The 17,496-nt window shown below is 26.9% G+C and overlaps 2 protein-coding genes across 5 annotated transcripts in view; one reads left to right on the forward strand and one right to left on the reverse strand.

The window, feature by feature from the left end:
- Positions 1 to 14,043, reverse strand: part of LOC124430514 (glutamate synthase [NADH]) — a 28,671-nt gene extending 14,628 nt beyond the window's left edge. For 2 of the 4 annotated variants that reach the window (XM_046977209.1, XM_046977207.1), the window contains exons 1-5: positions 6,321 to 6,928; positions 2,191 to 2,319; positions 1,596 to 1,726; positions 361 to 487; positions 71 to 199 (exon numbers count right to left, since the gene is read on the reverse strand). In XM_046977209.1, coding sequence (XP_046833165.1) covers positions 71 to 199; positions 361 to 487; positions 1,596 to 1,726; positions 2,191 to 2,310 — 507 coding nt within the window. In that variant the 5' untranslated portion in view covers positions 2,311 to 2,319; positions 6,321 to 6,928. Of the gene's footprint in view, positions 1 to 70; positions 200 to 360; positions 488 to 1,595; positions 1,727 to 2,190; positions 2,320 to 6,320; positions 6,931 to 13,537 lie in introns of those variants that run through there. The other 2 variants (XR_006943784.1, XM_046977208.1) reach the window with 2 other exon arrangements.
- Positions 14,044 to 15,722: 1,679 nt separating this feature from the next.
- Positions 15,723 to 16,685, forward strand: LOC124430459 (general transcription factor II-I repeat domain-containing protein 2B-like). Its single transcript, XM_046977051.1, has 3 exons — positions 15,723 to 15,897; positions 15,949 to 16,428; positions 16,480 to 16,685. Exons 1-3 carry the CDS (start codon positions 15,723 to 15,725, stop codon positions 16,683 to 16,685), a joined length of 861 nt encoding a protein of 286 aa, XP_046833007.1.
- The last annotated feature ends 811 nt before the right edge of the window (positions 16,686 to 17,496 follow it).

Here is a 17,496-nt window from a genome sequence, read left to right on the forward strand (position 1 = left end):
ATAATTAATTGAAAAAAAGGTAATCTCATTTAATTTTAATTATAACGATTATTTCAACATCCAATAATACCTGACGTTGAAGAATTTCTTTATCCTCTTGATCGCCCGTAACAAATACTTGTCGCATATAAGGTTCACATTTTTTTGCAACCTGGCCAATTTGCGTGTCATCCGTTGGGACATCGCGCCAACAAATTACCTATAAAATTATTATCCCTTACTTCAAATAAAATTCTAATAATAATAAATATTATATACTACGTAACTATTATAACACGTATAATAAATATCATTATAATTAATTATAAAAAAAAAAAAAAAAAAAAATATATATATATATATATAATATAAAGATCTTACTCTTAGGCTACATTCTTCGGCTAATTTCTCAAATGCAGCTTCAGTTTTCTTATGGGTATTCTTGTCAAGGAAAAGTATGCCAGTAGCATAACGTCCGATATCGGGCAACTCAATATTCTGTTGCTCGCTAAAATAATAAGTATATCAATTATTCAAATAAATCAATCAATTGAAATCATTGGATAAACACACACACACACACATATATATATATATATATATATAATTCTAGTGCATAAGCGCGCATACCCACACGCACTATAAATATACGAACACTTAAGTATTCAATTTGTATACATACACACTTATTATATATATATAATAGATATATATATATATATATATATATATATATATATCTGATTCATGTAATTGATAGCACATATAGTATTATGCGGAGGATTAGTTACAATGAATTGCGCACGATTATCAATACGCACGGAACTCTCAAATTAGAGTCAACTTTCAGACTTATTACGAAGTTATGCAATCTGTTATATATATATATATATATAACAGATATATATATATATATTAACAGGTATATCAGTTTTATTGATTATAGTTAAATGATAAGAAATAGATAATAAAATATTTTATATGTACGAATACGTATATATACGTATTAAAGACCACATTCTATTTGAAAAAATATAAATAATGATAATATTTTATTCTTTCGTTTATTTTAATCTATAATAGTTGTATAGAGTCAAGTTCAAAAAAAAAAAAAAAAAAAAAAAAAAAAAAAAAAAAAAAAAAAAAAAAAAGTAGATAATACATAAGAATCAACAATGTTAACATTTTATATTCATACATGTATTAACAATGTCATGGCCCGAATGATAATACAATGTATCCATTATCTACGTTAAATTCTCTGATAAAAATTTTAATTATAAGAACATTAATGCTACTAACTACGGAAGTTTTCGATAAGAGTAAAGAAAAGACTATATTTATATTTATATTTATATTTATATTTATATTTATATTTATATTTATATATTTTTTTCTTAATATTGATTAAAGACAACGCCTCCTTCCCTCCCTCTTCTCTTCCTCCTTTATTACCATGAATGAGAAAATTCAAACTGTTGAATTATTATCACTGTTGCATTATTATCTATCTCTGTGTATGACGTATACAATCGCCCGATTAAGTCTTCAGAAATTTCGAAATAACTTTGAAATAAGAGTATGATATTTCCTTTAATACTTGGAAATATTCTTACCGAATCTCATCTGCGTAATATTCATGTGGTATAGCACATAATACACCGGCACCATCACCGGTATCATTATCGCAAGCACACGCACCTCTGTGATTCATCCGTGCGGAAAGTGTCTGAGCATCACGAATAATCTGAAATATTTTAATTAATTAATAACAATTAATATATAACTTACATAGAAATTACTTATTCATACATATATATATATATATATATATATATATATATATATATATATATATATTATATAGACAGGATGTTTCTAAAAAGTTTGATCCATACTTCAGAACTAAGTAAGTATCGAGGGGATAATCTCCCATGGAATAACTTCTTTACAACTTTTTTTTTTTTTTTTTTTTTTTATAACCCAATTAAAATAAACGATAAAAAATTGATCGCGTCAGATTATTTTTAAATATTTGACATTACTCTGAAGTATCTAAATAGATTGTTACGATATGATCGTGAATTATTTAATCAAAACATTTTGATAGATCCTTCCACACCACCTCTTTCCATCGATCCATCCCGTTCCTTATATATACATATATAAAATATATAATATCATTAGTATTCAAACATCGTAATAATTTACCTTATGAGATCTCTTGCCATCGATAGCAACGATAAATCCAACACCACATGCTTCCTTCTCAAGTATTGGATCGTAAAGGCCTTGTTTAGGAGGAAGAGACCAATAATTTCCAGAACTCATCTTTTCGATCTGAAGAAAAAAAAAAAAAAAGAAAAAAAAAAAGAAGAAAAGAAAAATAAGAGATAAGAAAAAAATTAAGGAGCAATTGAAATATCAATATTTATTCGTCCTCCTTTCTTCTATCTCTTCCTTATATACACAATATATACATATATACATATATACATATACATATACATATACATACATACATACATATATATATATTTCCTTGAATAAATAGCAATCAAGAAATTCATCAATACATTTTACATATAGCATATGCGTATCGAATAAAACTTGTGATCCAATTTTGAAAATTTCCATACGAAACAACCACACGAAGACATATGTACGTGCGTTATGAATATTATAATAAGTGGCCTGAATATTTTAAGTAAGAAAAAAAGAAACGGAAAAAGAAAAGGAAAATAATCAACGAGATATAAACAGAGATAAATTCCAAAGCTAATCCAAAAAGCAATTCCCGTATTGTTCACGAAATGGATTGTATATAACGTATATCTCTAACAATTTTATTATTCCTTTTGTAACACACAATTATTACGTGTCGCGGGCATGCGCGCGCACAAAAATATGGCTTGTTAATAATATTAATAATAATAATAATAATAATAACGTATAACTCTAGTTATGTAATACCATAAATCTGTATTTAACGATCAGATTTACAAAGTTATAAAATAAATAAGTCGTATAAGTTAAAATGATCTATTAATAAGTGGAAGTATTTTTGAACAATTAATTTTCCCGTAGAAGTTCTTCTGGTTCAATGGACGATGAATTTAAATGCATTTCACTTTCTAAAGTCTCTTACAACGCGTATGTATGTATGTATGTATGTATGTATGTATGTATGTATGTATGTGTGCGTGTGAATACAAGTTTTTTTTTTTTTATCGATCGCTTCGAAAGTAATCTCGGTTTGCTCTCTTGCTTCATACACGAGGAGTTTCGATCACATTTAACCATGCACCGGGTAGATAGACAGATAGATAGAGATAGGTAGTAGGTAAGTAAGATTGTTACGTCATATGATGCGAAAAGCCAAATAACATAGGGATCAATAAATCTCACGCCTACGCATTCGTTCGTTCGTTCGTTCGTTCAAACAGTATGAAAAGTCAGAATACCAACGATGAAAACAAGGAATATCTTTTTCAATTGAGATTATCGAACCGTTTCTACGTATAAAAATAAAATCCAATTTATTTTAAAAGATTTTTAACCAAACGTCTGTTATATTCGAAAAGTAGTAATAATATGTTTCATACTTCGATCATATGGTTCTTCATATAATAGAATAAATATATAATAATAAAAATAATAAATAAATAAATAAATAAATATACATATATATACAATAAATATATTAATAATCATTCTAGAAAATTGATAATATGAAAATTAATCGATACGATATAAACGATACAACATAATAACGATTTATACGAAAATATTCTATTTTAATAATTATATCCTATTATACAAGTTGCATGTATTTATGGAAACACATAGGAATATCCTATAGTGAAACAAAAAATTCAACGTTGTTTTAAAAAAAATTATTGAAAATAATTTACGAAATATATTTTACAATATGTTTCATAAAAATATGATATGTGATATAATAACCTGAAACAACGCCGCCATGTTGTAATCCCAGTAAAAAAAAATAATTATTTGAGATATATATATATATATATATATATATATATATATATATAGAGAGAGAGAGAGAGAGAGAGAGAAAGAGAAAGAAGGAAAAAAGATTAAATTTCCAATCGGTTTTGTTTCAAACTAAATCAATAAAGAAAACTTCATACTAGATATATCGTCGACCTTCGTCGATAGGATTGATGAGGAAAATGATAAAAAGGAAATAAATAAAAAAAAAAAAACTAAATAAAAAAAGAATAAAAATAAAAATAATAATAATAATAATAATAATAAAAAATAAGAAAGAAATAGAAACAAAAAAAAACTGTATAAGAAGATGTAACTATATATGCCTCGTATTTCAAAACCGCGCGAGGTCACGTGGTATCGTTTTAAATTGCGCGCATTTACAGCCTTGTCCCATGTTAACCGATTAATACGTATCGAATGTTTACACGCGCGCACACACACACGCACACACACACACACACACACCAGCAGACATATATACATATATATATTGATGATTACAATACAATACGATAAGATATTTGACACGAAGTACACGCGATAAATCGATAGATTAGAATAGAAAAATATCAATGAACTCTTACGCGTGGTTACTATTTTTATCAAAATGGTATCTGCGTAATTTCATGTAATTACTTATGTCAAACGATTATTAATGTTATGTATGAGCATATATGTATATGAAAGCACAAAGTACGACGCCATCGGTGCAACATAAAAGATAACGACGTATCGGAAATGTATTCTCAGTGCGTTTTCAGTTCATCTAATTCTTAGATTTTTCTGCTTTTTCTTCTCTATCTCTCTCTCTCTCTCTCTCTCTCTCTCTCTCTCTCTCTCTCTCTCTCTCTCTCTCTTTTTTCTTTCCCTACCCTCTCCCCCTATCCGTTAATTTTTGTCTTACGTTCGTTCATATTTCGTAATTTTTCGTTTTGACTTTTTTTTACTAATCCCCCATTATAAATTTAATGTCACATACTTGATTCTATTGCGTGTGCGCGTATGTGTTTTTTTTTTTAAACATAAATTATACTAATATAAGTAACATTATGTTCGATATTTTATAATTTTTTTACAAGCACGACAAAGGTAAAAAAAAAAATAAAAAAAAAACGAATGAAATCTTTCTGATAAGTATTTCGTTGAAAGTTTTTTGTTAATAAAATAAAATAACATAATATATATATATATATATATATATATATAAAAGTTGCAGTTAAACATCAATTTTTAGTTTATCAATTATACAGAATCAAAACGAAAAAGATTAATCTCGTATATCAGTACTCAGTATATCAGATTATCATTGCTTTTACGTAAATGTTTGTAAATATGTCTTCTCTTTAAGAAAAGTTTTTATCATCGTCATCGTTGACATTCATCGTTATAACTGTCCGATTACATGATATTCGATAAGCTTTTTTCCATCTCCTCTCTCTCTCTCTCTCTCTCTCTCTCTCTCTCTCTCTCTCTCTCTCTCTCTCTCTCTCTCTCTCCCTCTCTACTTTTTTTTATGTAACAGTCGTTATCGTTATAGTTTTCAAACGATTTTATAATCTCAATTGTGAACATTGCGTACAATTACTTATATTATTATTTTTATCACAAAAAAAAAAAAAGAAAAAAAGAGAAAGAAAAAAAAGAAAAAAAAAAAAAAAAGAAAAATGTCGAATCAAAATTTGAGTCGATTGATAAAGTTATCAAATGCATTCGATCGATTAATAAAATCTTTACGACGTTATCGTAAACGCCCTCTTTATAACGATTGCAGTAAAAAAAAAAAAGAAAAAAGAAAAAAAAAGAAAATGTTTCCAATGAATTTCATAAGAAACGCTATCGTACAATTAGTATTTACTTCATTCACAAAATGACCTAAAAGCCGAGGATTGAAATATTTTCACGGTCGAAATAAGTAAACAAACTTTGTTTTCGTTGCAAACGAGCCACTCGTCGTTAATTTACATTCGCAAGGAGAAGAGAAAAGGGGAAGACTTTTGCCTGGCTTATAATTCTCTCTCTTCTACCAGATTTTCATCTCTTCCAGACGGTTAATTTAAATTCACGATATAAAATCATGCTCTTGGATAAATAAAACGTGTCGAATTTATGCAGACGACAAAATTATAGTCTTTCTTATTCTCCTCACTTCCTCCTTCTCCGTCCCACTCTTCCACCTCTCTCTCTCTCCCTATTTCTCTCTCACTTTTTCATTCTATCTTACTATCTCAGGACACACACGAACACACACATATACTCTCTCTCTCTCTCTCTCTCTCTCTCTCTCTCTCTCTCTCTCTCTCTCTCTCTTTCTAAAAACTCACCTTCAAAGGAAAGAAAAATTATTGCGTAGTACCGAAACGAAGTCCCTATTGAATTCTCCTTCCTTAAAATTCCTTATTCTTCTTTCTTTAGCGCACACTACTTGTCCTTTTCTATTCTTCTTGTTCGAAGAGGAAAAAAGAAAGAAAGAAAGAAAAAAAGGAGGAAAAAAAAAAGAAAGGTAAAAATTCTCGTTAGTCTGTCAACGGACGCCGAGACACCGACCTCCCACGGCGATCGAAACTCTTGAACTTTGAACTTGCCGGAACTTGAATTATTTATCAAAAAACAAAATGGAAAATGTCTTTTTAAGACTCTCTCCCTGTCTATCCCCAGAATTCTTTCGTATATTAATTTTACAGAATTTGAAGATTAGAGAAATTGGTTATTAGAGTTAGCGAATCGTTCCTCTTATTCCTTTTCTCTTTTAACACACAGGCGTCAGTCGTGGACCTCGACCGTTAATAGAACAGAACTGGCGGAGAAGGAACTCGTAAAATAGACCGGCAGAGAGTACTGGCGGGAGTTAACCACGCTGAAAAAACAAGTTAAAAAGATAAGGACGGAACTCGAGGTGATCCGAACGAGGCTACGTACTAGAGTGTTGCCTCTATACGAGATACCACCGCTCGTACCGCTTCACCTCCCCACCACATTACCAATCTATCCTTCCTACTCTACTGTGCTTTACCCCCACCACATTACCCATCCATCCTTCCTACTCTACACTGCTTTATCCCCACCACATTGTTCATCCATCCTTCTTACTACTCTGCTTTACCCCCACCATATCCTGCCAACTACGTCTCCGGCGAGTACTTCACGTTAACGACTCGTGCAAGGTACTTCCATCTTTCAAAAACCCTTATATATTTTTGTATTCTTTATTTATTTATTTATTTATTTATATATTCTTATTTTTTCAATAATTATCGAATATTTATTCTTGATCGTTTAATTCGCGACCTCGTAATTAATTTAATTAACAATAATCATTTAAATAATGTCGCCGTTAAAGAATACGTAATTATTATTATTATTATTATTATTATTATTTATCGATTTTATATAACCTTTTTCGTTTCTTTTACTTTTCTATTCCTTTTTTCTTTTTTTTTCTTTTTTTTTTTTTTTTTTTGTTTCTCCTTATCATAAATTTCAGAATATTAAAAATAGAAATCTCTCATAGTATATCAGAGATGACAACGATGATATACCGATTGCACAAAGTTCGCTAATAAGAATGCTAATTTAATTAAAACAATTAATAGATGGCCTATTAGGAGGATTAATCTATTAAGGAATCTATGTTAGGCGAGATTGATGAATTATTTAGAGAATATGTTTTCTTAGGAATAAATAAATATAGAAAGGAGAGAGAAAGTGGGGGAAGAGAGAGAGAGAGAGAGAGAGAGAGAGAGATCGACGATCGTAAATACGAGAAAATTAATCGATAAGATAAGTTTTTTTTTAGAATTCTCATTAAATCTGATAATATTATATACTGATCTATCATTAGAATTTAAACCATGGACTTGACCGTAAAGATTTCGACTTTTTGAATGGAAAATAGATAAACTAAAATCAAATATTATCGTGCGTGATAAGTAGTTAACATAAATTAGACGTAACAATTCATTTCTAATGATAGAAGAAAAAAAAGGAAAAGAAAAAAAAAGAAAAAAGAAAAAAAAAAAACGAACAAACAAAATAAAAAAGAAAAATAAGTAATCAATCTTTTGAAAAGGACGTACAAACTCGATAATGAAGAGCAACGTATTTATAGGTGGATATCAAAAATTCTGAAAAGTCAGATACAAACGTCGAATGTATAAAAACATGCGTACATCTTAGCATTTGCGAAATCACTCGAATAAGATTTCTATTTTAAATGATGGCGCTTACGTTTGCAGGAAAACGTAATCCAATTCTTATATCGTATCGATTCGATATTTCAACAAAAATATATATATAATAAACATTTAAAAGAATTTTATCGATTATATATTCGATCATACGATTGTGTGTTAATACGTTAATGCGTACATAATTATATGATAGCTCATCAATGAAATATAATAAGGAAATTTTGTTTTTTCTTTTTATTACGTTGAAATAAGATTAAATTTAAAATCGTTAAAAAAAAAAATATATATATATATATATATATAGATAGATTATATTTATCAAAAAAAAAAAAAAAAAAAAAAAAAAGCACGACAGAAAAGTAGAACAGAAACTTTTCGAACGAATGAAAACAAAATACGTAAGATATCTAATTAGAAATTCTTGAACTATATTTGAATCTAAGAAATTAAACGATACGCATTAGGAATTTTGTGTAGCTTTCGAAGATAACGTTAGAATGACTGTCGAATTTAATCCTTGCCAATTTACGAGTGGCATTTTGCCAATATTATCAGCAGGTATGTATGAGAAATGTTATACCCTTGCTACGCAATAATATTTGATTTATATTTCTTCGATAGATTAATACTTTCAACGTCAATATATATATATACAATAAAATAAATATATATATATATATATATATATATATACATATATATCTTTTAATATTTATTATAAAACTTTGTTAATAACACGATGTCTATAATCTTTGATTCATTTATCGTCCTAAGGTCAAGTGGTTAAATAAATTCTTTATTTAAGAACTTACTATCTTTGTTCAAATATATTATCTTTGTTCAAAAATTATGATCGTTCACATATTATGATATATGGATATATTTCTCATTATTATAACTAGCTTCCTGTAATAATGTCTTTGATGATAATAATAAATTAAATTAAATTAAACTCAACGTACGATATCTTTATTTTCATATTGAAAAATTATAAATCATATATAAATATATCTTTATCTATTCTAAAATCATTTACCAAGCTTTTTAAAGTTAAACTTTTCCTACAATAGCCGTCGTTTCGTGATCGATAAAAGATCATAGGACAAATTTACAAGTACAACTAGGGCTTGATTTCGTCATCACTCTTTCTCTTTCTCTCTTTCTCTCTCTCTCTTTCTTTTTTTTCTTTGTCTCTCTACCTACCTACCTCTATCTATCTATCTATCTTTCTCTCTCTATCGACCCCACAAAAGAAACGTTCAAATTTATTGGCATAGCATCAAGGTCAATTGATTCTCTCTCGTCCTAGGATAATCCGTAATATGTTATTCGTTAAGCCTGATCAATTATAAACGCATAAAAGGATCTTTCTGAGAAATTTCAATAATATTATTAATCATTTCTCCAATTTAATATATATATATATATATATATATCATAGTTTTAAATTATGGTAATAATTCGATCTTTGTACCACCTTAATAAAAAATGTGTATGATAAAATAAATAAATAACGATATAGGAAAAAAAAAAAAAAAAAACATATAAGATAATAAATTATTATAAAATAAAAATTATCATATTCTTTTCCTTTTTGATACCTCCAGTAAATGGAGTGATGACCGACTGATAATAAGGAAGCTTGTAATATATTCATCCCGTCATACTGACACGAATTGCGAGCAATTTGTAAGAAACCATCTGTAAGATAAGGATATAGTAGCAATTAGTACCGAGTGTCGTTACGAAAGAATTATGTACACGGTTTAAATATATCCTGATAACAAAACCCCTTACATCATCTGCTATTAGATGACATACCACATACCTCAAATTGGTACTGTTTGTTCAACAAAATTAATATCATTTTAAATGAGCGCATATATTTTCTAAATCCCTTAATTTTCTTTTCTGAACTTATTCATATCTTATTTACATATATACAATCTTGATTCTTCCTTGATTTATTTTTTTTTCTTTTTTTATTATTACACAAAATATGAACAATAATTTTTTGTGTATATATATATATATATATATATATATATATATATATATATATTGTTAATTTAGAAAAAAAGAAGAAAAAAAATTTTTATGTGATAAATACAAACATGCATAAATGTATGCGTATATAATTATCCTCTTCCAACACACACACACACACACACACACACACACACACTAAATCATTCTCATTCTTATCAAACAAATAAGATCACAAACGTGTTGGCAGATTGTGTAGTGATTCACAGACTTCAAATGGTGACAATTTTCATCCTTTATCGTTTTTATCTTTGCGTAATTCGACGTAATTTCGTTTTTGTTACATACATAACATGTCTTCGACGAATGTCGAATATCTATTTATAATTAGAAGAAATAGATAATATTTATCAGATCGATTAATATATATATATATATATATATATATATATATATATATATATATATATATCATCAATTTCAGTATATAAGCATATTTAATAAAATATTATTTATTTAGATATAAAATATAGAAAAATTCAATTTTTATATTATAATATTATATAAATACTTTTCATATAATAATAATATTATCATATAATATTAGTAAACTTTATATTAGTATAATATATTAGCATATTATTGTAATAGTATATACTCTATATTATTATATTATTGATTGAAATATACCGAATTCTAACACTATTTTTTAGCCATCTAATATATATATATATATAAATAAAATATATATATATATAAAATACTATGTCTTATTTATTTGAGTAGCCTATCCTCACACTTTTAATGAGTTTGATTTTTCAATAAAAAAAAGTTGCTAATTCTTGAACAAATTTGTTATGTGACTTTGCATAGTGATGAAATGTATCTATATCTTCTCCTTTTTTCTTTTTCTTTTCTTTTTAAGATTGCGTCGCACCTGTCAGCTCGAACACCGTGGTTTCACGTGCTCATGATTTCTGTTTGCGATTTAAACTATTCCATAGTGTTGTTTATTTTGTCTATCAATCTATTTATCATCGACCACACCCATATTTCATTTTACTAACAGAAAGAACAACAAGCAAGAGAGGCTCGATCGATTTTGGTTATACTTCTTCGAACACTATCATTATTGATTATGATCGTTATACAATTGGAAAGAGAGAAAGAGAGACTATATATTCGTATTTCACGAACTCATTGATTATCATAACGGAATAAATACTTCAATCACTTATCTATATTCTACATGCGTATTATTCAATGAACTGTGCTCATATAACATTAAGTCAGACGAAATTATAAATTCCTTTCTTTATATATAAATCGTAAAATAATTGTATAGATATCTATTATTTTAATCTTAACGTGTGAGAACGTAGGATGCCTATTGTCAATTTTATTCTTTTCATAATTTTGGGTATAATACATTTTGGAAGAAAAAAAGAAAAAAAAAGAAAATTAGGTTAGTCTTGATCTTGCATAAGCTGTAATTGTTTTGTTTGTGTCTATTAAAAAGGAATTATATAATTTGAAAAAAATGTCATTTATTCTATAATAAGAATTTAATTTATATTTAATTATAAGTCTTATTTTTAACAAATACGAGAAGCTTTGTATATAACGTAAAAGAATTCATTGATTTAAAAAATTTTTTCGAGATAACAAACATTGAAAATATTACGAAAATAAACGATTTTTAGGACATCAAAAAATATCGAATGATTGGATAACATAAATGATGGTGAAAGAAATTATTACAATAATGAAATATTATTAGACATTGTTTGGAATTCGAAAAAAAAAAAAAAATAAAATAAAATTAGCGTGACAATAATGTCAGGTTATGTTTATAAACTTTCTCGATTCTTATCGATTAGTTCGTTGAGCATTCTCTCATGCATATGTTGAATCAATTGAAGCTTTATAAATTTGATTTGAAATTGTGCTAATTAAATATTGAAGATGAAAACATAATAATTCTTAAATGATCAAATAATTTATCAATCGGCACGATCAATGATAGCTAATAATAAATAATTAATATTTAAAACTATTAATTTTTTTAAGATTAGAGAGTACAAAATATGGAAATGATTAATTCATATTTGCTTCGTACTAAAAAAAAATAAAAAAAAAAAATGAATATCAAAGTATACACTGCATTATCATAAACAGAATGAAAATAATCAAAATTATGTGACCATGAATTTTAACACTAATATTAATAAATACATATCTTATCAAGTTACATGGTATGTCATGTGTCATCAATTTATACGTCAATTCAGTCCCTGTAATTATTCTAATCTATCGTTTAATCATTTATTAGAGCCGACATATGAAACCGCTTGGAAATAGATATAGTATGTAATAGATTTGTGAAAAAAAGAAAAAAAAAAAAAAAAAAAAATCTTCAAGCTGGTTCGAACTGATTTCTAATCGCGCACAAGCATGCACATGAAAAACATAAATATTGCACATGAAAGATATACTTTATTTACTCGCGTAGTATAAAATAATTCAAAACAAATACTGACGATTATTCTATTTCCGCCTTTCAAAAAAAAAAAAAAGAAAAAAAAAAAGAATTAAAAATTAAAAAAGAAAAAAAGAATGAAAACTATCACTTCAATTACATATTAATTTGATTATTATTAAATTCATCTTCTTTAAATTGTTACTCATATTTTTTCTCTTTTACATCGCAAATCTCCTTAAAGATTTTCTAAAGTCGCATATAACGGAATGTTTCGAGAACGTTTGAAAGAACAAAAAGATTTCAACAATGCTGAGTATGCGATTCTATCAAGCAAATTCTTTGTTATATACGATTATCGATTAACTGTCGTACTTCAAATAACATACCTATACATACATACATACATACATATATATATATATATATATATATACATATACATAGAGAGACAAGTACGTATTCGAATAAAAAAATATTACAAAATGAAATCCTAAAAAAAAAAAGAAAAAAAAAGGAAAAAAAAATAAATAAATAAATAAAAATAAAAATAAAGGAAAAAAAAAAAAACGCTTGGAATTTTTCCGATTATAATTTATCCTCAAGAAGGATCTTCATAAAAAAAATAAGATCATAAAAAAATGAATCGACTCGATTTATTATAATCATAATACTTTTTTTTTCTTTACTAACCATATGTGTATATAATCTCTTTAGTATGCAATAAAAAGAGCTTTCGATAATCGAAATTATCGTCAATTCGATAATCGAAATTTCGCATTAAAATCGACTATCATTAATATCCTTCGTATAAGCATACAAACGAAGAATAATAAGTGATAATGAAAGATGAGTGGGATGGAAAAAAAATTGAAAGAAGATTTACCTGAATTTTGATAGAAAATACGAAGGAAATTCAGCACGTTCGAAAAATATGCAGCTTTTTTCGATGACGGTTGAATGGTTGACACAGTCTTGTCTTTCACGATCGATCCGTTCTTACCGGCTTCCACGTTCCTTCCCCTTCCACCACTCCGTCAGCTCCTCTCCCCTCTTCACTTTTCTCTCTCACTCTCTCTCTCTCTCTCTCTCTCCCTCTCTCTCTTTCTCTCTCTTTTCTATAAAGCAAGCTTGAATTTTTGATAAAATTTGAAAAACGTTGTTTAAACAAGAAATCTAATTGATATATAACCGGTCCTTTATTTGTCTGTTTATTTATTAATTAAATATTTCTTCTGATTTCAATTACGTCTTATTATTATTGTATATTTAATCCTTTTAATATCTCTAATATATGCTCTTAGCAACGGAACGAACTTTCGTTACGCCGCGAAAACGTAGAAATGTGTGAGATTCCGTTGAAGCATGGATTATTACGCGCGGAGACCTAATCGTCGTCTACCGTTTATGCTTACCTACCTACCAAAAGAAATCTACTGTCTTATTGACTAAAGTAGAAGCTGACTGGTTGGCCTTGAATGGTTTCGACCAATCATATTGTTTAAAGATACGAAAGCGCCATCTATGAAACAAGGAATCACTAATTGGAAATTCTGACTTTACAGGCAATGATTGTATAAACGAAGGTAATCAACCTTGAATCGAAAATTAATTTTGTGAAAAAATAAATTTAAAAATTACATTATAAAAAAATTGTATATAATAATCTCATTTATATATATATATATATTATAACATATATTATTTATATATATATATATATACATATATATTACAACAATATATTTTTATAATAGGAGACAAATAATATAGGAAGAGATGTTGTCTCTTATTGCTCATAAGTGAAATTATCTCTTATTACATTTATAGTTTTGATACTACATATTTTCAGTATAATATATATATATATATATCTATGATATTGGCTATTAAATTCTATGTATTAAATAATAAGAGTAACATATTTCAAATTTATCCAATTTTGAAAATAGTTTCTTTATATGCATTCTAATGTATTCTACCTTACCGATCGAAGAGCAAATATAGCAGCACTACCAAGAATTAGATGACAGTAAATTGATATAATTCAAAAGTGTCGAACTGGCGACTCGCGATCCACATATGGCTCCTTCTCTTCCTTCTTTTTTGTTCTCCAGTGAGGTGTGAGGAGAGAGACCCTCACTATATTTGATACCACCTTATTTTTTGTTTTATTAATTCATTATTATCTTTAATTATTTCCCATTTTTTATATCCTATTATCCTCCTACTCTATTACATCATGGTAAAAAGAAAAATTCGTAAAGAAAATCGACAATTTCAAAAAAGTTGGGAAACAGATTATTTTTTCATTAATTCCGGAGGACAATCGCAATGTTTACTTTGTAAAAAAAAACTTGCGAGTTTAAAAAAAAAGTAACGTTTCTCGACACTATAATACTTTGCCATAAAGAAAAATATGATAGATGTTCCCAGCAATGTCGTATAGAAATATTACAAAGTTTAAAACGGGAATATAAAATTGAAAATGATACACAAGGAACAGAATTTAGAGGTTTTGATAAGAAACGAAGCATTATGGCTTCGTATGCTGTTGCATTAGAAATTGCACGTGCAAAAAGAAGTTTTTGGGATGGAGAACTTATTAAAAGATGTGCAATTGAAATGGCAAAAGCTTTTAGAAATGAAAATTTTAATTGAAAGTTTTGAAACGGTCTCATTGTCAAGGCAAAACCATTTCCAAACGAGTTAGTGAAATTAATGGGCATATAGAAAATAAATTGAAAATATTATTAGAAAAATGTCGTTATTTTTCATAATGTCTCAATGAAAGTATGGATATAATGAATACAAGTCAATTATCAATTTTTGTAAGAATAATAGATAATAATTATTCCATCCATGAAGAATTGTTAGTATTGATTCCTTTACATTCTACAAAGGGAATGGACATCTTCAATGTTGTCTATCAGCAAATAGAAAAATATGGAGGATTTTCCAAATGTTCTGCAATTCTCATGAATGGAAGGAAAACAATGATTGATCAAGAAATTGGATTTCAGGGACTTTTAAAAAAAAAAGAAATAAACTGTCCAATATTTTATTGTATTATGCATCAAGAAGCATTATGCGAAGAGGTATTAATGTTGAGCTCTACTATGAAGATTATAATTAAAGTTATAAATTTAATTAGAGATGGGAATGGGTCACTTTTGCATAAAAAAAAATTTCAAGCATTTTTACAAGATGAAAATTTATGTTTGTATAATGATGTACGTTGGTTAAGTACAGGAGAAACATTGAAAAGATTTTTTAATTTAAGACAGGATATATTAGAATTTTTACAAAATGAATCAAACACTAGTATCAAAGATATACAGGAGAATTTTAAGAAAATCAAATTTTTAAGTGAACTGGCATTTTTAACAGATATTACATGTCATCTAAATCATTTAGATTTGCAATTGCAAAAACAAAATAATACCATTTCTGATTTGACTGGTTATGTTAATGGATTCCAGAATAAACTTAAATTATTTATTATTGAATTGGAAGCAAATGAGTTACATCATTTTCCATCCTGCGAAGAAATTGCTAAGTGTCAATCAAATGTAAACTTTTTGATATTTCGACCACAGCTATTAAAGATTCAAGAACAATTTCACAGATGTTTCAAAGATTTCAACTTATTGAAGAATGACCTGCAAATTTTTAATAATCCAAGAGGATGTATAATGAAAGAACAAGAAATTCCATATAGATTAGAACTTTGTAATTTACAAGCTGATCCATTTTTGCTTAGTAGAAACAAATATGGTCTTGAATTTTTTAAATTATTATCAAAAGAAAAATAACCAAAATTAATAGATTTAGGTTTGAAAATATGTTCTATGTTTGGATCAACGTATAAATGCGAAAATGGTCTTTCTATTATGAAATATATCAAATCAAAATATCGTGCTATGCTAACAGAAGAATCTTTATGTTCTTTGCTAAGACTAGCAACGAGTATCATTTCTATTGATATACCGTCACTAGTTAATGAAATGACCCATCCACAATTTTCACACTAATAAAGAATTATCCTTATTTAATAAATGTATCCTAATTAATAGTCAGAGAATAATATCTGTATTTTACTTATCCTAATCTTATGTCATACCATAACAAAATAGAATGATAACTAATGAACTTAAATAATGAAAATGTGGATTGATCAATGATAAGGACTGCATTATCCAGGGTTAAGAAGTTTGATAATTATGATATGACTTATCAATTTCTTTCTTATTTAGGTATTATATAAGGTTATTAAATGCATATACACACACATACATACATATATATATATATATATATATATATATATGTGTATATTTTATAAGAAATAACATGATAAATATCAATATTTGTGCTATAAAGCAAAAGAAAAAAAAAAAAAAAAGAAATGATTTATGCTACGTCACGAATAGATTCTTTTAAATTTACTACGCAGTATAAAATATAAAAAAAAAAAATCTAACATATAAAGCTAGATCTAATAGCCTTGTACGATAAAAGTAGCCAATCTAAACTTATGTGAAAATATACGGACATGTAGAGGAGACTTAATACAAGATTCATACTTTTATATTACCAACTAAATAACACGAAATATTGTTTTATCGATTCTAACGTAAATAATGCGGGAAATTAATAATTTTCCAAAAGAAGAAAAAAGAAAAAAAGATTTAATAAAAAATATAAATATAATACTTAAAGAAATAAAAGAAAATACTATTAATATTATTTATACATGTAAATTGTAATATTAAGGTTATTGTATAGGAACATTATTAATATAACCTATATATATATATATATATATATACGTACGTATTTAAA

The sequence above is a fragment of the Vespa crabro genome, chromosome 18 (genome assembly GCF_910589235.1).
Source record: "Vespa crabro chromosome 18, iyVesCrab1.2, whole genome shotgun sequence".
Classification (NCBI taxonomy): domain Eukaryota; kingdom Metazoa; phylum Arthropoda; class Insecta; order Hymenoptera; family Vespidae; genus Vespa; species Vespa crabro.